This window comes from Dermacentor andersoni, chromosome 1, assembly GCF_023375885.2.
Source record: "Dermacentor andersoni chromosome 1, qqDerAnde1_hic_scaffold, whole genome shotgun sequence".
Classification (NCBI taxonomy): Eukaryota; Metazoa; Arthropoda; class Arachnida; order Ixodida; family Ixodidae; genus Dermacentor; species Dermacentor andersoni.
The window spans coordinates 250721314-250748200 of NC_092814.1; the positions used below are offsets into that span (position 1 = coordinate 250721314).

Sequence of the window (26887 nt, forward strand, 5' to 3'; positions counted from 1 at the left end):
GTGAAACATAAGGAAGGGACGATGATAGACACTGAGTGAAAAGAGCACAGACTTCCAACTGGTTATTCTATTGTCGATGCTGGACACTTCCAGCTGTTTATACTACTGATGATGCTAGTTGACAGTAGAATAAGCAGTTGGAAGTCAGAGCTCTTTTCACTCGGTGTCTATTGTTGTCCCTTCTTTATGTTTCGCGCTGTTGCATAAGTTGCAATGAACCAACTAGCCCAGCAAGCAACCATTCTTGTGAAAAGAATGGAGGCATTTTAATAAAGCCTGTCACAGCATAAGTCTTGTTTATTTTCGCTGCCATGCAAAGCTTTGCAAACACCAATAATTTTACCATGAGAATTTTATCTCTATATGTATAAGCATGTCTTGTAAACAAACTTGCCTTTATTTAATATCTTCAGCATGAGCTTAGTGTACATAGGACAGAAATAAATTTTTTAACAGAAGTGAAGATTCTTGGATTCATGAAAAGTCTATAATTAAATGTCTTTATAGTGTGCAGAATGTTAGGCTGTAACAGGATGTGTCAGTTTAATTCATGATTAACTTATGCAGAATTTGGAAGATATCACCTTTGACCAACTTTTGTAGCTGGGCTTGTAACATATTGCTTGAATAGATTGGATGTGAAATTTTGTACTTTTAGATGCATCTAATGGCACATTGCTAGTGCTTCAATTAAGCCGGTCAGCTTGTGGCTGGGGATGACTTTTTAAAATGTCTATGGGGACAGGAACCAGCAAGGCCATTCCAGGAGTCGGGAAAGGATCTCCAATATCAGCGGCAATTGGTCGCATTGTGCAAGGAAGTTCAAAGGAGAAGGCAGCTGCCCGGATGGCTGTCGAAGAGACTTTTGAAGAAGAGCCTGTCTTGAAGACTGATTCTACAGAGGTCACTCAGCAGGCAGCCTTAGAGACAGGCCCTACAGCTCCTCCTCGAGACCCAAAGAAGAAAAGCAAGAGGGAGAAGAGCCCCAAACCTCAAGGGCCCGACTACAGCCTACCTAGGATCAGGGACAGTGTCACACCTGAAAGGGACTTCACCAGTACCACTGATGCCATGACTGTCTCAAGCATCAGAGAGGCTGTAGATGCCTCCAAAGAGCCAGCTGCTGATGGCAAGCTGAAAAAAGAAAAGAAGAAAGATAAGAAAGAAAAGAGCCCTAGTCCTCCAGGCCCTGACTACACTTTACCCAGGTTGAGGGATACATACACTCCACCAACTAATGCAACCACAGCAGGTTATGCTGGAAGCGCATTGCCTGAGAAAGATGTGACACCTAAGAAAGATATTGCAAAAACATCCTCTTTCAAAAGAAGGAGCAAGGAGCGTTCTTTGTCTCCTGATCTAACCAAAACTGGAGAAAATGGGTCACTTGGGGCAGATATTTCAGTACAGGAACAAGAGAAGCGAGTACAAGAAAGTCCTGAAGGTACTATTGTAGAGAAAGTGGAGAAAATTGTAAAAGAAACTCCTGGTAAAATTGTTGAAATAGTCCATATTAAGCGACAAAGAAGCAGTAAAAGTCCAGAGGGGAAAGGCAGCTCTGGAGATAAAGATAGAAGGAGGCTTCCTAGTTCTGAAGTTGAGGTTCCTGATGTGGCCATGGGCCTGAAAGATGTGTCAAGTGACACTAGTGAGGCTGAAAAGAAACGTAAAGAACAAAAAGAAACAAGTCCAGTGAAGCAGAGGAAGAAAGACTTGAAGGACGTTCCCATGGCTTTAGACAAGGATGTTGAGCTTTCTGGCTCTGACGGCAAATCAATGGATACTGGTTTCCTTTCAAAAATGGCTAAACTCCCTAAGAAAATGTTTCCACGCAGTGGTAAAGCTAGTGCTTCTGATGAAGAGCCATCATCAATTTCTGAGAGCAGTCCTATTGCTAAAAAGAAGTCTGGAAAGCTTCCAAAGTCTGCCACGTTACCTAAAGCCAGTGAAAAGCCTTCAAAAAAGCCCTTACACGAAATAAAAAGTGTGGATGTTGAAGTAGACACATCTAAATTTACTACAAAAGGGACAAAGGATGCACTAGCAAAGGATGGGGAAGGCTTGGAAACAGATGCAGATGACATAGTTAAAGAACCGGATGGCAGATTCTTTTCAAGAATAGCTAAAATTCCAAAAAAGATGTTTCCACGTAGTTCAAAGACCAGTTCATCTGAAGACGAACCTTCATCAGCAAGTGAAAATCTCCCTTCATCAAAGCAAAAACTGAAAAAGGAGCCAAAAGGGGATACTACCTTTAAGAAAAAAGAAAAAGGCATTAAGGTCAAACAGGCAGATACTCAAAAACTGTCAGCTTCTGTTGATTTAGATATTGGCAGTGATACATCACTGCCTGCTGGAGTGGATATTGGTATTAAAAAGGCAGACAAACCAGGGTTACCAGACATCAAATTCAAAAAGCAGAATGAAAGCATTAAAACGTCTTTCCCTTCTGGTTTCGAAGTGGAAGGTTCCGTTGGAGAGCCCATGGTAGACATTGACATTAGAGAAGTCAAGTCACAGCCAAGAGAGTCACTGCTTACTGTTGAAGGAAAACATCCAGATATTCAGAGTTCAGATATTGAGCTGTCACTCACCTCCAGGGAAACCACTGTTGAATGGCCTGACAAAGCAGAAGACACCATCGAGATAGGTACTCCTGAGCATGGCAAAACAACAAAGAGTGGTTTCATGACAAAAATGGCAAGATTTCCTCGAAAAATGTTTCCTCATGGTTTCAAAGGTGAAGTTTCAGTAGAAGAGCCATCAGTATCGGCTGATGGTATCCATGTTTCTGTTCCTGAAACACAGCTTACACTAGACAGAGATCAAGAGATAATGGTATCTGACATAATACCAAGAGAAATCGGGGCCAGCATGCCAGAAGATGTAGAGGGGAGCATCGAAATGAGTGCTGAAGACCCATCTATGCCATCTGAGAAAAGCTTCATATCAAAGATGACTAAGCTGCCAAGAAAGATGTTCTCGCATGATTCCAAGTCTGGTGTTTCAGTAGAAGGGCCATCAGTTGTTACTAAAGGTGTTGACATTGAGTTGTCGCAGCAAGAATTGGAGTTAAAAACAAGCGGTAAAGGCTCTGAAATGCCTGAAACAAAGCTTGATGTCACATTACTCGCTAAGAAAGTGACAGCAGATCTGCCTGGTAGTGCTGAAGGACATACTGACGCAAGTTTGGACAAACTGGGCAAATCAGCTGAAGATGACTTCATGTCTAAAGTCACTAAAATACCAAAGCAGGTGCTTCCTCAAGGTACAAAAGTTGAAACTTCAGTTCGGGACTTAGCAGCAGCACCTATTGATGTTCATGTTGTTCCAAAAACACAAGATGAACTTGGTATAAGGGCAAATATTCCCGACAAACCTCAAGCAGATTTTGATGAATTGCCTGGAAAAGGAGTTTCTGTAGAAATACCAGAGAGCTTCGAAGGCAGGGTAGAAATATCGCATCCTGGTGTCAGTAAGCCATCAGATGGAGGCTTTATGGCAAAGATGGCCAAGCTACCCAAGAAAATGTTTCCTCATAGCTCAAAAGGTAGCGTTTCTCTCGAGGAAACGTCAGAAGATGTTGGTGATATACAAATGAGAATGCCGGAAGCTCACCTGAGAATAGATACGAAAAGTTTTGAAATACCAGAAGCAGAAGGTGGCATTGCCTTGCCAAGTAAAAAAATGGCTGTTGACGTGCCTGAAGGCATGGAAGGACAAGTTGAAATGTCAACTCCAGAAATTGGCAAAATGTCGGATGAAAGCTTCATGTCAAAGATGGCCAAGATTCCTAAGAAAATATTTCCTCAAGGCTCGAAGGGAAGTGTTTCTGTTGAAGGAGCTCCTGAAGACATTGATGTTCAGGAAAAAATGCCTGAGCCTCACCTTAAAGTGGATGTAAAAGGACCTAAAAAGCCAGATATAGAAGGTGACATAACACTGCCTGATATGAAAGTGGCTGTTGACTTGCCAGAAGGCACTGAAGGAAAAGTTGAATTATCAACTCCAGAAATGGGGAAACCATCAGATAGATCTTTTATGTCAAAGATGGCCAAGTTTCCTAAGAAAATGTTTCCTCATGGGTCAAAGGGAGGTATTTCTGTTGAAGGAGCTCCTGAAGGTGTTGATGCACAGGTGAAAATGTCTGAGCCTCACTTTAATATGGATGTAAAAGAACCTGAAAAGCCAGATATAGAAGGTGACATAGCACTGCCTGATATGAAAGTGGCAGTTGACTTGCCAGAAGGCATAGAAGGAAAAATTGAAATACCAGCCCCAGAAATTGCCAAACCTTCAGATAAAGGCTTTATGTCAAAGATGGCCAAACTTCCTAAGAAGATGTTTCCCCATGGCTCAAAGGGAAGTATTTCTGTTGAAGGAGCTCCAGAAGGTGTTGGTGATGTTCAAGTAAGAATGCCTGAACCTCATCTTAAGATGGATGTTAAAGGTCTTGGAAAGCCTGAAGTTGAAGGTCACATTGCACTACCAGCTAAGAAAGTGGATGTTCACTTACCAGAAGGCTTTGAAGGAAAAGTTGAGACTTCAACACCAGAAATGGGTAAACCATCAGATGGTGGCTTTATGTCAAAGATGGCAAAACTTCCGAAGAAAATGTTTCCCCATGGCTCTAAGGGAAGTGTTTCTGTTGAAGGTACGCCTGAAGTTATTGGTGATGTTCAAATGAGGATGCCTGAAACTCACCTCAAGATGGACATAAAAGGTTTTGAAAGACCTGAAGTGGAGGGCGACATTGGACTGCCTGGTAAGACTGCAGCTGTTGACTTGCCAGAAACACTTGAGAGAAAAGGTAATATGCCCACTCCTGAAGTTGGCAGACCATCAGATGGAGGCTTTATGTCAAAGATGGCCAAACTTCCCAAAAAAATGTTTCCCCATGGCTCAAAAGGAAGTGTTTTTATTGAAGGGGCACCTGAAAGTGTCGGTGATATTCACGTGAAAATGCCTGAGGCACACCTTACGGCAGATATAAGAGATCTTGGAAAGCCTGAAGTAGAAGGTGAGATTGCACTGCCTGATAAAAATGTGGCTGTTGGCATGCCAGATAGCATGGAAGGGAAAGTTGAAATATCCACTCCAGAAATAGGCAAAGCATCAGATGTAGGCTTTATGTCAAAGATGGCCAAACTTCCCAAGAAAATGCTACCTCATGGTTCAAAAGGAAGTGTTACAATTGAAGCACCAGAAGCCATCAGTGAAGTTCCGGTAAAGATGCCTGAAGCTCAGCTTAAAATGAATGTGAAAGGTCCTGAAGAGTCAGAATCAGAAGCTGACATTGAACTTCCTGAAAAGATGGTGGCCGTGGACTTTCCAGAAGGTGTTGATGGAAAAATTGGGATATCCACTCCCGAAATCCCAGAATTATCAGACGGAGGATTTATGTCAAAGATGGCCAAGTTCCCCAAGAAAATGTTTCCTCATGGCTCGAAGGGAAGTGTTTCTGTTGAAGGGGCACCTGATGGTGTTGGTGACATTCAGGTAAAGATGCCTGAATCTCACCTTGAGGTTGATATAAAAGGTCCTGAAAAAGCTGAAGCTGAGATTGCATTGCCCGATAAGAAAGTGGTCGTTGACTTCCCAGAGGGCATGGAAGCAAAAGTTGAGATATCCACTCCAGAAATTGGCAAACCTTCAGATAGAGGATTTATGTCAAAGATGGCCAAGTTCCCCAAGAAAATGTTTCCTCATGGCTCGAAGGGAAGTGTTTCTGTTGAAGGGGCACCTGATGGTGTTGGTGACATTCAGGTAAAGATGCCTGAATCTCACCTTGAGGTTGATATAAAAGGTCCTGAAAAACCTGAAGCTGAGATTGCATTGCCCGATAAGAAAGTGGTCGTTGACTTCCCAGAGGGCATGGAAGCAAAAGTTGAGATATCCACTCCAGAAATTGGCAAACCTTCAGATAGAGGATTTATGTCAAAGATGGCCAAGCTTCCCAAGAAAATGTTTCCTCATGGTGCAAAAGGAAATGTTACAATTGAAGAGGCACCAGAAGTTGCAAGCGAGGTTCAGGTAAAAGTGCCTGAAGCTCACCTGAAAATGGAATTGAAAGGTCCTGAAAAGCCAGGCTTTGAAGGTGACATTGGGCTGCCTAATAAGAAAGTGGCAGTTAATGTGCCTGAAGGCATTGATGGAAAATTTGAAATAGGAACTCCAGAAATTGGTAAACCATTAGATGGAGGCTTTATATCAAAGATGGCCAAGCTTCCCAAGAAGATGTTTCCTCATGGCTTAAAGGAAAGTAGTATTTCTGTTGAAGGGGCACCAGAAATTGGAGATGTTCATGCAAAAATGCCTGAAGCTCAGCTAAAAATAGAAGGGAGAGGTCTTGAAAAGCCAGGCCTTGAAGCTGATGTAGGAATATCAGATAAGACAGTGCATATTGATCTACCAGAAGGCATTGAGGGAAAAGTTGAAATGTCAGGTCCAGAAATTGGCAAACCAACAGATGGAGGCTTTATGGCAAAGATCACCAAGCTTCCTAAGAAAATGTTTCCTCATGGCTCAAAAGAGAGTAGTGTTTCTGTTGAAGGGGCACCAGAAATAGGTGATGTTCATGCAAAAGTGCCTGAAGCTCACCTAGAAGTGGATGTTAAAGGTCTTGAAAAGCCATGTCTTGAAGCTCACATTGGAATATCAGATAAGACAGTGGGTGTTGATTTGCCAGAAAGCATTGAGGGAAAAGTTGAAATGTCAGGTGCAGAAATTGGCGAACCAATGGATGGAGGCTTTATGGCAAAGATGGCCAAGCTTCCTAAGAAAATGTTTCCTCATGGCTCAAACGAAGGTAGTATTTCTGTTGAAGGGGCAGGAGCAATTGGTGATGTTCATGGAAAAATGCCTGAAGCTTACATAAAATTAGAAGGGAAAGGTCTTGAAAAGCCAGGCCTTGAAGCTGACATTGGAATACCAGGTGAGACAGTGGGTGTTGATTTGTCAGAAGGCATTGAGGGAAAAGTTGGTATATCAGCTCCAGAAATTGGCAGACCAACAGATGGAGGCTTTATGGCAAAGATGGCCAAGCTTCCTAAGAAAATGTTTCCTCATGGCTCAAAGGAAGGTAGTATTTCTGTTGAAGGGGCACCAGAGTTTGGCGATGCTCATGCAAAAATGCCTGAAGCTCACCTAGAAATGGATGTGAAAGGTCTTGAAAAACCATGTGTTGAAGCTGACATTGGAATGCCTGATAAAACAGCTGGTGTCGATTTGCCAGAAGGCATTGAGGGGAAAGTTGAAATATCAGCTCCAGAAATTGGCAAACCAACTGATGGAGGCTTTATGGCAAAGATGGCTAAGCTTCCCAAGAAAATGTTTCCTCATGGCTCCAAGGGAAGTGTTTCTGTTGAAGGGGCACCTGATAATGTTGGCGATATTCAGGCAAAAATGCCTGAAGTTCGCCTGAAGGTGGATGTTAAAAGTCCCGAGAGACCTGACATACAGGGTGATGTTGTTCTGCCTGCTAAAAATGTGGCTGTTGACTTGTCGGAGAGTGTTGAGGGAAAAGTTGAAATATCTGCTCCAGACATTGGCAAGCAATTTGACAGAGGATTTATGTCAAAGATGGTGAAACTTCCCAAGAAAATGTTCCCTCATGGCTCAAAGGGAAGTGCATCTGTTGAAGAGGTACCAGAAGTTGATAGTGGTGTTCAGGTGAAAATGCCTGAAGCTCGCCTAAAGGTGGATACAAAGGGTCATGAAAGGCCTGAAGTAGATGTGGATGTTTTAGTGCCTGAAGTTTCTGCAGCTGTACCAGAGGGTATTGAAGGGAAATTCGGAATAACAACTCCAGAACTTGAGAAGCCAACAGGCAGAGGATTTATGGCAAAAATGTTTTCGCAGAGCCCTAAAGGAAAAGATTCCATTGAGTACACCTCTGGGTTGGTTGGGGATGTTCAAGTAAAGCTGCCAGAAGCTGATTTAGAAGTAGATGTAAAAGGTCCTGAAATGATTCAGGGGGATGTGTTGAAAGAGAGAAATGTCAATATGGATTTAGCAGAAGGTATGGAAGGAAAAGTTGAAATAGATCTTGCAGAGGTAGAGAAGCCTTCAGATAGTGGGTTCATGTCAAAGATGGCTAAACTCCCAAAAAAGATGTTTCCTCACAGCTCCAAGGGAGAAGTATCTCTTGAAGAGGCTCCAGAAGTTGTCAGTGATGTTCCTGCCAATATGCCTGAAGCTCACCTAAACTTGCAAGTAAAAGATCCTGAAAGGCCTGTAGCAGAAGCAAACATTTTGTTGCCTGAGAGTGAAGTTATGTTGAACTTGTCAGGTGGCATTGAAGGTAAAGTTGAGGTGACACCACCAGAAGTTGGAAAGCCGTCAGATGCAGGTTTCGTGTCGAAAATCTCCAAGTTGCCTAAAAAGCTACTCTCTCATGGTAAAAAGGCTGAGACTTCCTTTGAAGAGCCTATGGTAACTGCTGAAGGTGCTCATGTTGACATCCCTCACACTGAAGCAACAATGAAGATAGAAGCCAAGCTTCCATCGAAGCCTGAAGCAAGTGCAGACATTAGAATTCCTGCAGGGGATAGTTTTGCCGACACTTCAGAAGGTGTTGCAGGAAAGTTAGAAATTGATTTTTCAGAAACTGGGAAAGCGCCTGATAAAGGTTTCATGTCAAAAATGGCCAAGCTTCCCAAGAAGATGTTTCACCATGGTTCCAAAGGTAGCAGTTCAACTGATGAGCATTCAACACCAGCTGAGGCTACTGACATCAAGATGCCCGACTTGGGAGTGCAGCTACAGACCCATGCCAAGACCATCAAAAGGCCTGAAGCAGATGTCAGTGTTTCAGTTTATGAAAAAGACGTTACTGTGCAGCTGCCAGAAGGGAGCAAAGGAATGGTTGAAATAAGCACCTCAGAACTAGGTAAGCATTCAGTGAAAGGTTTTATATCAAAAATGGCCAATTTGCCCAAGAGGATGTTTCCTAGCAGTTCTAAGCCTGCCATTTCATGTGAAGGACTGTCAGGTGCTATTATATGTGGCCATCTCAACGTACCTAATATAGATGCTCAAGAGAAAAAAATAGATCATGTTAACATCTTGGTGTCTGATGTTGAGATTTCTAGTGGTTTAGTAGAAAAACATAATATGCCAGTTGACAGAAGCTGTCCAGAATTCAGGGTGCCATCAGATGAGATTAAGTCTGGAGTACATGAAGTTCTTAAAGTGATGCTACCTGACTTTTCTCAGGGCAGCGTGTCAACTGAAGGGCCATTGGGAATTCATGAAGGCATGCATGTTGAGATATCTGGAACAGAAAAAAAACTTCACGTATTGACTGAGGGTCCTGAACAGCTAAAGTTGCAATCAAATATGAAAGCTGTATTGCCTGAGAAATATCTACAACCTCTGGCTGATGCAAATAAACTTTCAAAAGAAACACTGCTGCGGGGTTCTGAGGGAAATGTAAGGACTGAAGAGTCGCTGAAAATTCATGGCATTGACACTAATGTGTCTGATGTAGAAATGCAAGGTAATGTCACTGTGAAGGTTCCAGAGGTGCTTGGTGTAAGTCTTGATGTGTCACTGCCAAAAGAAAACATTATTGGGCAATGTAATAGGACTTCTGGAATGAGCAGTTCAGAATTTGCAGAAAGATCAGATGAAAGACTTTCATTAAAGACAGTACAAGCCTCAGAAACTATGTTTTCACACATTTGTACGCAAAGTACTCCACTAACAGACGCATCAGGAACTGATAAATGTGGTTATGCTTATATGCCTGAATTAAAAGTACCTTTGACTGACAGTATCCAAAGCCCTACAAAAGCTGGAGCAGATTTTGATATGAAATCTGATAAAAAATTATGTAGTTTCGAATTGCCGGAGGGCACTAGCATAGCAGCTGAGATAAGCACGGTAGAACATCGCAAACAGCAATATGAAAGTTTCATGCCCAACGTGACTGAGCTGCCGAAAAAAAGTTTTTCTTATGGTTCAAAGGGTAGTATTTCCATTGGAGAGCCATTAACTGCTCCTACTGGAAATGGCGTTAAACTTTCTGAAACAAGTGGCAACGTAAAGGTGGGCCTAGATGCTCTTGAAAAGGCTGATTTGGAGTGGGACTTTTTATCACCAGAGAAGGGCGCTCATGCACAAAAGCATGATGAAAGAAAACAGTTGAACTTGAGTGTTAAGAAGAAAAAACATCCTGAGTATGCAGTTCAGGGTCCATTGTCCACAGGAAAGCAGGATGTTGACTTACCAAAAGGTGTCGAAGCAGAGTTAGGTGTTATTGTTCTTGAGCATGGTAAGAAAGCAAAAAGTGGGCTCATGTCAAAAATGGCTAAGTTCCCTAAGAAGATATTCTCTCGTGGCTGTAAAACAGACGTCCCTGCTGATGTGTCAGTACCTACAGAAGGCAGTAACCAACATGTTTCTACTTCGGGGTCATCCTTTAAAGATTGCACCAAATTTTCAGGGCAATCGGGAATGGTTGGTTTTTCCCAGTCTAAAGCAAACATTCCTGCTAGAGGTCTTAAGTTTAGAAAAACATCGGTTGAATTGAGTCCTCCACAACACAATAATTTATCATTTGATAGTATTGCTTCAGAAATCACCAAGTCGCCTAAGAAAATACTTTCACAGGTTTCCAAGAATGAAATTTTTATGGGTAAACATAGTGTAGTTGGTGAAAATTCTGAAATTAGGATACCTGGATCAACAACAGCCATTTCAGAAAAGCAGGTAGCAGACCATAATGTTACTCCTTTTGGACAGAAAGTATCTCATAAGTTTGTGAGAATGTTCCATGGAGCTGCTCATCTGCCTGTTCAGGAAAGTACCAAATCAGGTACTAATATAACATTAAATGTTGAGGAGGAAACCTCGTCCCATAATTCTAGAGTTAGGGCGACCTGTGAAGCTGCAACTATTTCCACTGAAGGTGTTTCTCTCAAGATGTCTGAGACAGAAAGACATAGTAAGGCTTTACAAAAACATGAAGCAGGGAGGCAGCTTTCATATTTTGCTGATTCAGTACCAAAAAATGAAATTTATATTTCACCTTCAACAGAAATGTTGGTTACAAATGTCACAGAGCTTCATAATGTAACATCTTGTGTGAGCATGCCTGAACCTCACAAGTTGGCTGGAAAAGAACCAGAAATGAGGAAGGCAGAAGTTGTTACAAGTATGTCTGCTGACAATATTGGCACAACTGTAACTGGTTCAAATGTGCAGAAGGCAAAGCAGGACCATCTTGCAGAAGTACTTGATATTGTTGATAGTGACACATCAAAACCTACAAAGGAAAGCTTGCTCACAAAGGAAGGGCTTATGCCATTCACACCAGTCACTTGTACTTCAGAGACTCTTATATCAGTATATAGACCATCTCCATTTTTTTATGAAGATTTCTCAGTTATACAGGAACCTGAAAAGCCTACTGATGCAACCCAGGGTGATTTCCCCGTGCATCTTCACAGAAGCAACTTGTATGAACAACATGGGTTTAGGCAAGGAAATGTTGACTTTCAAAAGCCCTCTGAGAAGTGTGTTGTAGAAGAAAGTGACTCTCAAAAAGTTGGAAAAGCACTAGATTTTGTGTCTTTTGATAAGATTGGCAAAGTTTCTAAAAAAATATTTGACAATAAACCGAACGTCATTGATGGACATTTTATTCCATCCGAAACAACTCATATATTTACAGCCGAAAAAGAATTGCCAAAAATGCAAAGGGGATCTTTTGGTAAGGAGTCAGAGGAGGTTCAGGAAACTAAGCAATGTGTACGCAGTGCCAAATCGCCACTGGGAGTCAAAACAGGTGATTTTCAGATTCCTAGTGGCTTTGTGAAAGTCATTGAGGTTACTGCTCACATTATTCCTAATATACAAGAGGGCATGCTTCAATATCGTGATGAGAAAATGTCAGAACTGTTTCCTTTTGATGGCAGAGCCGGCATTCTTGAGGGGGATCTCGCAACATTAAGTGATGTTGTGCATGTGACAAAGCATGAAATACAGAAGTCATCGAAACTGTTTAGGAGTGAAGAAAGTGCTGCGATAAAGATCCCACCCCATGACCATCATGAGCAAAGGCTGGATGTTGAATCACAAACAGTTCCTGCAAGAAGGAAGGTTGTAGAAATACCTCAATGTTTTGTAGAAGTTGTTCAGGTCACTGCACATGATGTTAAGAGGCCACATAATAATACCCTCCCTCAGGCAAAGTCAAAAATGGCTGCGCAAGCACTATACCATTGTGGCAACACAAGTGAACCACCAACATTGTCAGAAAATATGAGTCTTGCTACAGGGGAGTGGGTTGAAGAACCAAGAATATTTGTTGCAGTGGGAGAGCATGTTCCTGATGGGGCAACTCAAGGTGCTGACGTTATGCTGCCAGGAATGGAGCTGCCCACCATGGAACGACGAGAAACTAAAGAAACCCCGGGTGGTGTCGTTGAAGTCATCGAAGTAACCACTCATGAAGTTTCGAAGCCATCAAGCCCTGGTCTCCTGTCAAAAGTGTCAAAAATTCCCAAGAAAATATTTCCACGTGGCTCAAAGTCAAAGAGTTCAGATGAAGAGTCCCCGTCAACACCAAAGCGAGAGTTAAAGGAAACACCAGGTGGCATTGTTGAAGTCATCGAAGTTACAAAACATGATGTAGCCAAACCCTCTGAAAGCAAACACATTGAGCAGGATGGAACAAAAGTATCATTAAAGCCAGCATCATTTGAAACTGCCACTGGTAGTAAAGAAGAATTTCCACCAACGCACATGACAAGAGAGATAAAAGAAGTACCTGGTGGTGTTGTTGAAGTCGTCAAAGTTACCAAGCATGTTGTCGGTAAACTTCCCGAAGACAAGCATTCCGCTGAATCGAGGTCAAGAATGGTGGATCCATCACTTCCATGGGAAGCTGAGCTGGCCAAGGATCCATCAGCTGTAGTAAAGCGACAAGTTAAAGAGACCCCAGAAGGACATGTTGAAGTGGTACAGGTCATCAGAAGGGAAGCTGGTGATGTACCCTTTGCCCCTGACATTGCTGGGGATGGATCAGATGGAACTATTTCTCGGAGGATTGAAACGACTGTTGTTGATGGTAAACCAACCATCATCAGGCGACTAGTGACAACAACATCTGATGGTGTTCAGCAAGTCACTGAGCACATTGAGCAAAGGGCTGAGGAACTTGGAAGTACAGCAAGCAGCTTATTTGCAAAAATGGGTGAATTCGCAAAGGGCTTGTCCAGTGATGATCCATCAGCTGTGACGACACGCGAAGTGAAAAAGCTTCCAGATGGTTCGGTTGAAGTTGTGTCAATTACAAAGCGCTCTAGTTCTTCACCAGGGAAAGAAACTGCTGCCACAGAGCACCTGCCGTCAAGCACTTCAGGCTCCATGCACTTTGCAGAAAGTGCAGCTGGAAAGCCAATGGAGGCAAAGACAGCCATTGTTCGAAGAGAGATTTCTGGACCAGAGACAATAGTATGTACTACTACATCTGTTGTGACATCAGCCACAGCATCAGGCTCATCAAAGCCAGAACTCTCGGCGGATGATCTTGACAAGATGTTTGGTGACATAGAAAAGCCCAAAATGGATTACCGGCTCAAGGATGTTCTTACTGCAGAAGGAGGCATCGGAGCCAAAAGAGAAGTTACACCCGAAGAAGCGGAGCTTTTGGCACAACTTTTCCCTGAGCAGTCTTCAGGGGTGGCTGTATACCCTCCTGCGGGCTTAGTTCCCGAGGCTGCGATCATTCCAGAATACCGATGTATGATGACCACTGAAGGTCCACCTTTATCGCCTCATGACCCTGAGTCCAAGGAAAAAGTGTTGCTGAAGCTGGGACGAGCACTCAGCCAGGATGACCTGGATGCACCATCTCCAACCCAAGGGGAAGCAGCCTTGACAGTTGCAGGACTGGGTGAAGGTACTACTTTGTTTTGTTGGTCATTGTTTTTTGTTTGCTGCTCTCTTAGCTGCTTGGAGTGAATGGATTTGCCTGAATGCTGTTATAATCCTTTTTTTAGTGCCTTCTTGATTATTGGACATGTGTTGAATTTATCTATTATACGCATCTCACCACGGCTTAAGTTTAAGGATGGTATAGATGCTTTCACCAAGAAAACAAAAAAAAATTTTCAAATACTGTAATGGTTGAGTTTTAACTAGTAGGTGATAGGGGATTATAAGGGAAGTAAGTTAGGTATTTTTATTGCTGATATGGGGGCAGCTTTCTTTTAGCAATGTTGATGTTTGAGTGAGAATGAGTGGTCGGCACATGTTATGCAAACAGGATCTGTGTTCTAGTTTTATTTCTGAAAAGGCATGGCATTATAAGTGATACTACAGAGTTTATCCTGTGGATAAAGTTCACAGGTGCATTGCATGGGAACAATATAGTACATATAAAAAGATAATTTTTTTGTTATGTTTTGGCACAAATATCTTAAAGCATGTGGCTCCCATAAGTATAAAGTTAAAAGTATGTAGTCGTTTCACTCCGAAGCCTTTAACTACTGTGAAGTACAAGAAATATACTGATGGTTTAGTTAACACTTATGAGCACTTCATTTTCTACAGTGCTTAGAAGTGCTACAGGAATGTTGGTACATTTTGCCATAGACGTTGATGGCTTCTTTTGCGAAATTGGTGCTAAGTGCTAGATTATTGCTAAATGGATGTCAAGTCAAGTCAAGTTTATTTACAACATGTACAAAGTACAGTGTTGAAGGCCACCCTGGCAAGAAAGCTGTAAACACAGCTTGACGAGGCCAGGGGCCCACCACCAGGCAACATCAGCATCGCACACATCCGCAATACGAACAATAAGCTTTCGTAAGTAGCTTCATTAATACAACATGTGGTATGTATATCCACTTCCCTGGGCATGAATAGATCTACATACATGCATAATCATTACGAGCGCATTGAAATTCGGGTGAATAACATTAGCGCCAAGGGAATATATACTGTTACACTTTAAAAAAATGAACATTATTAAAAGCAATAATTAAAAGGAAGTTAAGCAACAGTAAAGAATGTGCACATGCAACTTACGAGAAATGAAATGAATATACATGTCCTTGTTATTCTCTACTTCTATTGCAAAATTGGGATGTATATGACCTAAAATGCATAATTACAAAGTTAATTGGGGAATCTTGTTTACTAGCTAACGTCATGTTGTGATTCGTAGTGCAAGTACTAATGCCCACCTCATCGGGTAATCCAGCTGATATGACAAAATTGTGCTGTCTGCCAAAGGCGATTTTTAATGAATTTGTTTTCCCCAAAAATCACCTGGCAAAGTAATGTTTGCAAGATTGACGGGCTTGCAAAAATCACCTCCTTGCACACCACATTTGAAGGTGTACTTACTTGCAGCTGTAAGCTAAAATTTTTTCAGGAAAGTTGGTGTGTATGTTTCCACAAAATCAAACTGCTGTATATACTTGTACAGGATGAAAAGGATGACAGTAGCAAGTAAAAGGTATACCAGGATGCAACTGTGGCTGTGGTTTGGTACCACTATGCTGGATTCATTGCTTGCTTCCTATGTCGCTGACACTTCTAATGTCCTAAAGTTAGAACTGCAGTTTATAAAAGGGTAAAATTTTAAAATACAATCATTCAGACTCCAGTGTTCAAAGTAGTGGTTATGACTACTACATCAGTTCACACAAATTTAAGGAACTTGGTGTTATGAAATTTGGGCTGCTACAGAAATCATATTACTCATAATAGCTTGGGGATATATTAAATGCACAATAAGACAGGACACAAAGAACTCTGAAGAAATTGGATGACTGATTTGTGGACAAGGCTGTCTTTGTGTCCTGTTTTTTGTTCTAATTTTTTGAAGCTGAACTTCAACCAACTAGGCCTGCCTTGCAGTCTTGCTATCCATTAATAGCTTGTAAAGTGGCACATCAGGTTACTTATGCTTTATGAGACAGTGTCTAGCTTGTGGAACTTCATTGTAAACAATAAATAGGCTTCATACTGATACACAGGTGCTAAATGAAACCTTTCAATACTGTCTGTGCCTTTGGGCGACAAGTGAAAACAGTTTATGGGATGCCAAGAGGTGCAAAACTCAAATTTTTGTGCAGGCTGGGCAAGCAGCCTGGTAATATGAGATGTGTGGCGCACTGTTTAGGTTGCACAAAGAATTGCCTACTCTAGCCTGTGTGCCTAGGTGGAGTGAATGTCAGCTTCTTAGGGGGTTGTCTGGAATCTGGAAAAATTTTAGTGCCAATAATATATGCAGGGTGTCTACCAACCGGGAAAACCGGGAAAACCGGGAATTCTCAGGGAATTTGAATAGTCTGGAAAACTCAGGGAAAACTCAGGGAATTTGTGCTTCTATCAGGGAAAATTAGCTGTAACTTTATTGAAATGGAACGAAAGTCGTGGTAATGCTGGCTCCAGTAACATAGGAATCTCAACGAATCGTCATTTCGTCATTGACGCCGTGTCATCGGCACGAAGTATTGCCAGAGTATTAACGACCGATTTTCCAGACGCCCGCTTTTTCGGACATGCCCGATAATTCGCACGGCATTGCGGCACCACCACGTACGCCATATAGTCAATGTATATTGCCCTGACTGCAGGTCCGAAGTGGCATTAATGAAAGCCGCCGCCACCGCCGCCATTTTGATTATCTCGCCGCCTCGAACCGGCACTCTCGCACGCAGATCCGCTGGCAGCCGTAGCCACCACAGCGGCAGCGTTAGGCCTAGCTGCTTCTACGTTCGCTATTAAGCTTCTTGCCGTGCGGTGCCGTGTTTTTCATTGAAAGAATTCGCCGTTATCAGCAATGGCACCGACTCCGCCTTTGTAATCTTCGCGATTGGCTTCGAAGCTCTCAGAGCAAGCACAGTGCGTTGCGTAATGCCAGTCTCCGGAAGTTAGCTTCACCTCAGTACAGCAGTGTTATGCGATGAAGCATAACAAGCGTGGGAAGGGGCAATTGTCACGGGATACAGTATGTATTTTATACACGCGTGCACCCCCGTCTCCTGTCACAGTACGAGCACCGATATGCCTAATAAGTGTACTGGCAGGCCTTCAGAGCTTTTTCGGACGTGCCTGTTGCAATTTTAGCCTTTAAGGGCAGTTAAAGACATGCATTCATTTTTTTCGAACTGCCCGATTTTTCGAATGTTTTTGCGGCCCCTAGGGAGTCCAAAAAATCGGACGTTGACTGTACAACTGACCAAGAGAATGCTTCAAATCATCCATGGGGTGAAAGCATGGCAGAAGGAGGATGAGAACAGAAAGGACCGGCGCAGTGAGGAATTAACGGGAAAGGAAGCATGCCGCCGCCTCTTTGAAGGAGCTTGAGCTCAAATAAACAAAGTGTTGGCTGACGCTGAGATGGCAGGTGTCCCTCATCCAAACCAAAATAAACTCTTTAAAGCAGTGAAACGCAACACTTAGATGTTGTGTACGGGCTGACAGTATGTCAGGACAGTTGACGTTGACTTCCCAGCTGCTGAGAGAGGATCTTAGTTGTGGCAAAGTTCAGGCCTCATACCGATGAGCTTGCTATCAGTTGATAGAAATAGCTCATATTCATAAATATTTACTTATGTATGCATTTCCTTTTCATTCGTATTTGAAAATGTTCGACTCAGTTTGGAATGGGTTTTACCATTTCTTAGCTGTACATTTTATTAACACCTTCCTTCTGTTTTATTTTCAAATAAAATAGATATTATTCCTTACTATTCAAACTAGATTAAGTCATTTTTTTGTTTCAACATGCTTACAAGAGAGTGACAGCATCAGGCAACACTGTGTCAGCCTGTCTTGACATAAAACAAAGTTCTGGCTCATTCAGGAAATTTTGCAAAGGTGCTCAGGGAAAACCTGGAAAACTCAGGGAATTTGAAAATGTCAACTTGGTAGACACCCTGTATATGGCTGCTGGTTTGAAGACACTGCAAGGGCAACAAGACAACATTGCAAATGCAATGAAAGTTTATTTTTTTGTTGTGATTACGACCATGTGCATCTCCAAGTGGGCATTCATCTGTATATCTAAGCCTGTAGTGTTCACTTGTAAATGCCATGTCTCTCACTTCATGTGTATATAAGTGTAACTTGTGGCTTAGGGTTGCAAGGAATCAAAGCTTGGTGAAACATGCTGTTTATTTGCAATGTAACCTGTACTGGCTATGCTTACATGAACCACATAGCGACAAGCGTGTTTGAATTGCAAGTTTCAGCCTACTTTCTTTTACTTGAAAGGTACCCGTTTGAGAGCACCTCAAGGAAATTTTATAGACGTGTTCTGGATGTGCTATTCAGAGCATCAATATGTTTCAAAATGTACAGTCAGTCCCTTGTGGAGCACCATTATCATGGCATTTTTGCTTGCCTTGGAGACATTCTTTTGCGTATAAGATGTCTTGGCTACTTTTTCTTTTCTCTTTTTGTAAAGGCAGGATTTCTCATTCCAAGATCAAATAACCTAGAAAAGTATCTTGTGCTGCTGCTGTAATGTCCGTGTAAGCATTGCTGTTAAGTTTTTATATGCTGCCATCATTATGTTTACCATTGCTGCGTCACTCTGAAAAATAGGTGCACTGCAGTCCACTATAATGATGCTGCTCATAATGATTGGAAGTTCTTACATGTTCACTATAATTAAGAAGTAGTCTGTGCAGTATATCTTCTGTGACAAAATGTCACAGTGCATATTACGTTTCATTGCAGTAAAAATTTCATCTCTATCTAAAGCAAAAATATTGTTGCTTGTGAAATGACATTGTATGAAAATTAATGAGATATGCTTATTTATTTCATAGACTCTAATATTTTTCTTATTCTGCACTGACTCCTTTTGCAGAATGTATGGCCTGTGCACATCATTTACATTATAACCTGAAATATCTTTAACTTGGACAGACTCATCCTGAAATCTGTACCCGTTTGGCATTAAATTATTCATCTTGCAACATGTATGTGGTACTTTGTCACATGTAGGATGCTAATAGTGGAACCCCATTGATACATTCCTTGCTGTTGCGTTTTCCCGGCTGCTATGTCGTGTTTTTGTGGTCACTACCTAAATCCCATTGACTCCTATGTATTATATTCCTATATTATATAACGCCATTCTGTAATGTTCCTGCTTCATACGTTGCATTTGAGAGTGGCCGCCACGTAAATATAACAGCACAGGGAGAAATTGGCTCTCGCATATTGCAACAAGCTACCAATTGATTGCAACAAGCGACCAATTCATTGCAACAACAATTCATAGCAACAAGCTACTGATTCGTTGCAACAAGCTACCATTTCGTTGCAACAAGCAACCAGTTCGTTGCAACAAACTACCAGTTAGTTGTAACAAACTACTAATTCGCTGCAAGAAGTGTGAAGGAAAAGAAAATTTAGGAGGGAGCATTGCACAACGCAATTGAAGCTAGAGATGGGCAAAACGGCTTGCTTCAGTGAGCGGCTCAGAATGGCTCAGCTTACTGAAATGAACTGGCTCATTTGAACGGCTCACTGGGTCACTTAAATCTGTAACCTGTGCTATGTCGCACGGTGCGTCCGCCTTGTCTTGTTTTCTTTCCTTTTTTATGCCGGCTCCCTCCTGCCGCGTGTACCTTTCATATTTTTTTTTTCTTGAGTGCATGCTGGCAATCATGGCATCATGCGCTGAAAAAAAAAAAGTCATATTACAACACAACAGATTATTGGCCTTGTTTTATTGACGTGCTAATGATACAGGCTCAGAAAATGCACAGAAATGGATGACATGGGCGACATTTTCATGACTACATTAATTAGCACAAAGGAAGAGCAGGACGTAAACTGTACGTTCACCTGTTGTCTTTAAAGTCACAAAATACTTTGTCTTTGAAGTGTTGTTGCACCAGCGCACATTGTGCAATCGGGGAGAGTCGTGAGACGTCGTTCGAACAGCAGCAGGCAATGAACGGCGCCATCCTTTGCCAATTAAGGCTTCTTTACTGCTCCCTTCAGTTGTATCGGGTGCCACACTGTAGGACGCACACAAAACTAAAGGAACTGCTGTGCACACCGCATACAGTGAGCGAGTAAGAGTAGCACAAGTCTGCCCACCACGCTGGCCACCACTCGTCGGCAAGAAAACGAAACCACAAAAACCAGGAGAAGACCCGGCTCACTGAACGAGGGTACCGGCCTCCTTTCTCCAACATAGCAGCTCAAAAGACAGCCGAAGGTGAGAGGGTGGTTACGACTCTTGCAAGGAAGGACAGGAGGGCAGTTGCTTTGTCACACCACTAGTAGAAGGTTCGGAAGTCTCACCTGGCAGAAGACCCGTCTCTGATGGAATGGTTTGGCATGGATCACTGAATGAGTGGCTCACTGAATGAGAGTGAATTGGCTTCCTGTCTCCAAAAGAACTGCCACTCACCTTTACCGAACAACGGCTCACTCTTTCTTTAAAAAGAGCGGCTCAAAAGATTCTGCTCGCTCCTGAGTGACCTATCTCTAATTGAAGCCAAACCTGGTGGCCTAACACTTGGTCACATGTCAAAGTGCACGGTTGGTTTTAGTGTTCCCGCTCTACAGGCAGAGCCACAGCAGGGCAGCCGAACAAGTGAACACCGAATAAAAACTACTGGCATAGCTACTGGGAACCAAACTTCTCAGCAAATCTCGATTCTTGCTTCGGGATCTCGACACAAGAGGCCACATGTTAGGCCACCACTGAGCAAATGTGTTGGCTTCAGGGAGCATTCGCATGCCAAGGCTGGCTGCGTGATGTAATGCTGTCTCCTAACTTTTTATTTCCTCCATGGCAACAAGTGACTAATCTGTTGCAACAAGCTACCAATTCATTGCAATAAGCATGAAGGAAGAAAAAGTTAGGAGGGAGCTTCGCGCAGCACGATTGAAGCCAAGGGTATCGTCTCCGCAAGTGTTGGAAATGTGAAAGCATGGAGGATACATCAGAGTGCACAGCAGGTTTCAGTACTCCTGGTTGATTTTTATCGGTACCCATTCACATGGAGGAAGGAAAATGTTCCTCCATGTCATCAAATCTCGATTTTTGCTCCGTGATCTTGATGCAGGAGGTCTCATGTTAGGCCAATGTGAGCAAGGGGACGGCCGTCGCGGTGCGCTCACTTGCCAAGGCTGGCTGTGTGACGTAATGCTCTCTCCTTTTTCCTTCCCCCATGGCATAGAGAAGAGAAACAAAATGGGAAAGGCCCTGACGTCACATTTTTGAAGCTGGAAGTGCAGCTATGTTGGTGTGCCATCGCCCTTTTCCCTCCAATCAGCCCGCTGGAGCTGATAGGCGCAGGCTTTGAACTTGCGTTGCTATGAGCTGCCGGAAGTGTGTGCTGACGACGCATCTCAAAAGCAAGGCTATGAAACTTCTGTTGCAGTATTAGTGAAGCAGACATGGTCCTGTGCATTTCTGTGGCATGTTGAAGACGACAAAGACCCACTCTGTTATTGCTTGAGTGTCTCTTTTGCTGGCTGACACTCGCACACACAGACCCAAAACAGAACTTGCAAACTTACACACCACATTCCAAGTCAGCTTGTCTCGCAAACAGAATGTGTTGCGAGAAAGGCATGCGCCGAAAAACCTTATTTCACTTTTCAGAAGCCAAGAGCAGCAGTGAGAGCCTCAGGAGCACGGTAGCTATGGCACTGTTGATGTTTGCCACATCAGTCCCAGTGCTCCTTTGCAAAAAAAAAAAAAAAAAAAGAAAAAAAAAACATGTGACTTCTGCTACACTCGCTTCAACTGATGTGGGTGAGCCGGGCCTCTCCTATGCTTTTCTTCCTCCATGCCCCATGGCAACAAGCTACCAATTTGTTGCAACAAGCGACTGAAGTTTGCAATAAATGAACAAATTTGCACAAGCCAGGTGTTGCACAAACGTTGGGAAGAAGCATGCACAGAGCTGTTGGCAAAGCATTTAAAGAAGTGTGCATTGACTAAAACCTACTGGGAACCTCGCACACTGGGCCACTTCTGCCAAATACAAGGCTACATTTACTTTGGGGCTTGCAAGAGTCTTATTTGCATTTCACAATTGCCAGTTCTCTTTAGTCAGCTTCAGTGCAGTAAAACTGTGTTATGCGGTAAAGCATACACAAAATACTGTGGTAGGGCCCACTGTCACGTAAACACCGCATGTGCCCCTTAATTATACATGCGCGCATGTGCGGTTCCTGGTCACAGTACAAGCACAGAGACATCTAATAACTGCACTGGCAGCCACTCAGACTTTTTCCGCCGTTGTGCTGTGGCGATTTCCGCCCTTCCTCACGGTTACGTTTTCCCTACTGGTAAGTTTTTTTCCCACGGTTTCTTTAAAAACGTATCAATGGGGTTCTACTATAGTGTACGGAAAAAAACTTTGCATTAGTATGTTGCTGGTGGTCCATATATTACCATATTTACGCAAATCTGACATGTACTTTTTTTTTTAATTTGCACACCGGCAAACGTGAAGTCGGTACACCGTCGCACAGTCCTACGTAGCATTAGCTGCTAAGAGAAAAGTACTGAGAAAAGTGGGCAAGTCCCGGTGCTGGTGCAGTCTAATGCAGTCTGCTTTCACTTTATCATGAAGTGTATTTGTGCCCTACATCGGCATCAAGTGCATTACTGTGAAATTCTGAGCAAGCGCCCCCTCTAGTGCAAATATAATCCAAAAATAGCTAAGTGAGTGCCTTTGCTCATTTGCGGACAAAATTCAAGTTAGGTTGTTTGATGGGAGGAGGAGGAGGCGGTAGTGGGCTGGGAATACTGCATAATAGCACATAAACTGGCTACACCAGTAGGTGGCAGAACAATCATGAAAAAAAAAAAAAAAAGATGAAAACAGCACCACTTTTCTTTGAGTAAAAAAATTTATCTAACATGCATTTACTGCCTTTTTTCTGCATCACCGCTCTCAAATTCCTCAAATGACCATACAGATCAACCATAAAATTAGGTCTGTGCACTCGGCCTGAAGGGGCCAGGATATTCTGGCTGTACAGCAAAAACAGCAGTGTGCAATTCTCTTGGTCCGCCAATGCCACTCCACAACATCAGCGACTTTTTTTTTTTTTTTTTCATTGTATGGGAATGCATGCTGCCTGGCTGTCACATTGCGTACGCGCTGGTAACACCAAAGCACTGCGCACCAAATCAACATAAGCAACCAACACCTCTCGCAGCTGATGCATCGAAGAAAATGGCAACTGACAAAAGTTATGCAAAAAGATACCTGGCAATGATGGGGCCACTACTGGGCCACAACAGAAGTGCCAGCTAAACATTAGATTTCTCTTCCTAACGAAGTTTCACCATTTTGTGAAATTTAATGAAAAGATTACAATAAAAAAAGAGCCTAAATTGGTAAAGAGGGTGAAGAAAGGAAGGGGGCTCTTGCTTGGTAGTTGTCGCCAAATTCTAATCACTGCAAAAGTGGAAGGGGGGCACTTGCATGGATAGGGGTACTTGCTTGGAATTTTATGGTAATTGGAATTTCATGTGAATGTGCCTGATCAAACCACTGAGCCCAGTTATCAGTTACCATGAGAGAGGGTTTATGCAATCTGTTACGAAGACAATATACCAATTAACGCAAACTAAGCACTCTTGTGTGCTATACAAAAGGCACTTCAATATGCTGCCATTGTGTGCGAGACATTTCCACGTTGAAGTAGCTTTTGCAAAGGCCTTTTATAATATGTGATAGTTTGAGCACTAAGCTTCGGAGAAAAAGTATATGTTAAAATCTTGTAAATATGGTATTATACTTTCACATTATCTGTTACTGGAGCGTGTAACATCATACTTCATATTTATAGATATTCCAGGTTAGGTGTCTCCCCATTGTGTGTTTTAATAGTTATGGCAGAAGATATGTAGTCTGATTATGAGTTTTGTTCAGATAACTACAACAAAAATTTTGTGGATGCTACACTTATGTGAGGATCAGTGTTAAAAAAAAAATTAAATTATGGGGCTTTACGTGCCCAAACCACTTTCTGATTATGAGGCACGCCGTAGTGGAAGACTGGAAATTTTGACCACCTGGGGTTCTTTAACGTGCACCTAAATCTAAGCACACAGGTGTTTTCGCATTTCGCCTCCATCGAAATGCGGCCACCGTGGCCGGGATTCGATCCCGCGACATCGTGCTCAGCAGCCCAACACCATAGCCACTGAGCAACCACGGCGGGTGATCAGTGTTAAGTGAAGTGTGTTAAGTGAAGCTTTCTTTGAAGTTTTGCACCAGTGTTAAAGTGAATGTTATGTAAATGTAACGCTAATAATAGGAATGTTTGTACAAAATGCTGCAAATGAAATTAAATTTTATGCACTTCTGTTGTGGGGTTCTCACCCGTGCTCTTGGGACAAAGGAATGACAACACAGTAGTGCAAACAATCACAAGGTCATTTATTGCACCTTTCATAGACCAATGCCTGCTAGCCGAGTTGCTATCCACAAAACATGCTGATGGGTGCGTGACCAATCGCGCAAGTCCGACTCCCCGCAACCGGATAGCGAGCGAATATGTTTGCCCCATGCTAGACACCAACGCCTGGTGGCACGTACGATCACGCGAACAGTGGCACGTTCAAATGGTCATATTCGTCCATTCCGGTATAGGCCTCGCGAGACGGTCTCACAGAAGCATGGATCGGCACACATGCGGAACGTCCATGCCTCTTGCCGACCCGCAGCCAAAGAGGAAGAGCCTTTTCCTTCTTGCGCCCAATTAGCCCCACCGTTAGGTGGCGTTAGCAGAGCAACACTCGTGCCATCTTGTACTACCCTGCAAGCATAGTGACTGCTGCCGTAAAGCCACGTGGCAAAGCCGGATTACAGGAGATGGGAGCTATGCAGGAAAACAACATATCAGGGGACGCGTGAGAGTCGCGCATCCCCCCACTGTGTAGCTGACTTATTTAATTATCTGTTGAATTCTTCACTTCTCTGTAGCTCAACGATCCTTGCTCAGTGCACTCTCTGGTCCCCTTTTGTTCACCTATTTCTCTGCACTTCACTTCTCTGTAGCTCAACTCTTTTCGCTCAATGCCTGTTCTAGTTGAATTTTGTTCACTTCACTTATTTCCCTACACTTATCTGCCTTTGTAGCCTACTTCTTCACTTTTCGTAGCTGACTTCAATTTTCTGTTGCCGACTTCTTTGCTTGTCTGTTCGGGCCCGTACCAAGTGACACATACTTATTTTGGGGCATTGGCCAAGAAGGGGCATCTACCCAGTGGCACATACCCAGTGCCCCAAGTTGACAAGAGAGCACCTACAAAGTAACGGCAAAAGGCAAAGAAAGCTTCGCTTTAAAATGCAAAACAGAGAGATAATTTTTTTTTATTGCAAAGGTAGAATCATCCACTCGTATGTGCATCAGTATATATGTTGGGTGAATATTGTGCATGCTGTGTTGGGTATATAGGGGGCAGATATAATTTTTATTACACATACATCCTTCAACATTGTCTGTATTTTGAAATGTGCTGTGCATGTATGTTTGGCTGCTTAAATTATATATTGTCTGCCAAATAATTTAAATTGCTTGGCCATTCTCTGGGATATTGTGGCACGGGACCTGTATATGTACTGCTTCAGTTTTTCAAAAAAACTTCTTTCTTCTCCTGCATAACGTATGGTACCCATGGAGTATTAAGTTTTGTACACTGAAACATACCTGCACATCTGCCACACTGTGAGTCAGATGATAATAGTGGATGAAAACATCGGTGGACAAAAGTTTCCGGCAGCTGTACATACTGCCACTGATGCATCATTTACATCCTGACACTTCAGCAGTGGACGCATCTGATCAAGTTGAAGAGCCGGTGGTCGAGAAACTTGAATTGGCGCGCCGTGAAAGCAAGCGCTACAGCCAAGAGTTTGAACAAGGTATGCTTGTTCTATAAGAAATTGTGCATGTTTTGACTTTTGCTTCATCTTGCTTGCTTCAGCTGCCATTTCTGCTGTGATCCTTTTGCATTTAAGCTTCTGGGTACTGGATAGTTCTTCCTTTGATTGTTATGCATCAAGCATTGTGCCGTGGCTATTCTAATAAATTTATTATTGTTCTAAAAGCTTGTGCTGATAATTTCCCTTTGTGTGTCACAGCAAAATGTGATTTGCTGGTTGCTTGTACGTAGGCTTCTGACTTTTCGGTTTTAAACGAAAGGTGCTTCTTAAATACATTTGTCAATAAAAGGAAGTGTCAAATTGAGCAAAACCAAAAACATGGATTTTCTGCACCTTTGGCCTTTGGATATTTCGTATCAGTGGATGTTATAGGACACCATCATTTTTCAGCCATGTATTTTAAAGCAGAAAGGTGATGAACTAATATTATAGTAGTATGCCTAAACATTGTCCCTTTGGGGAAAGCTTGCCACAGAAACTTTCTTTTGAACTTCACATGGCACCTTGCTTTCCATGACGGAAATGAGGAATTAAGGAGTGCATTCTATTGTGAATTATTGCCACATACAGCTGTAATGAACAGGTATACTTTAGTCTACCGAAGGCAATTTTAATAAGGTGCAAAATTTTGTGGAGTTTTTATGTGCAGAATTAAAGAAAATAATATTTGCAGGACATTGTCATGCATTTTCCTGCTTGTCCTGAATGCACCAGAATTTGCAGGAACCTTTTTCAATCCTTTAGCTTTTTGTAGCTTGCCAAAGCCCACTGTCCATGCTGTTGTATGTGCCATAGCCACCTTAGATGCCATGAAAATACACTAGTCTAGTGGATTATGCTGAAATACTTCAAGTTTACAAGTTTAATATAGAATAGCATGCCCTGTAACTGGCAAGAAGTGATATAAGGCTTCTGCTGTATTAACACAAGTAAGAATGCACCCTTTGCAGAGCAATGATCTCTTTACACACGGA

General features: G+C 42.6%; 1 protein-coding gene across 1 annotated transcript in view; it reads left to right on the top strand.

Moving 5' to 3' along the window:
- The window catches only part of LOC126548445 (uncharacterized), a 338395-nt gene that overhangs the window by 226616 nt on the left and 84892 nt on the right, over positions 1–26887 (top strand). Inside the window, exons 37-39 of the mRNA XM_055063629.2 lie at positions 746–8890; positions 12320–13909; positions 25797–25892. Coding sequence (XP_054919604.1) covers positions 746–8890; positions 12320–13909; positions 25797–25892 — 9831 coding nt within the window. The remainder of the gene's footprint in view (positions 1–745; positions 8891–12319; positions 13910–25796; positions 25893–26887) is intronic.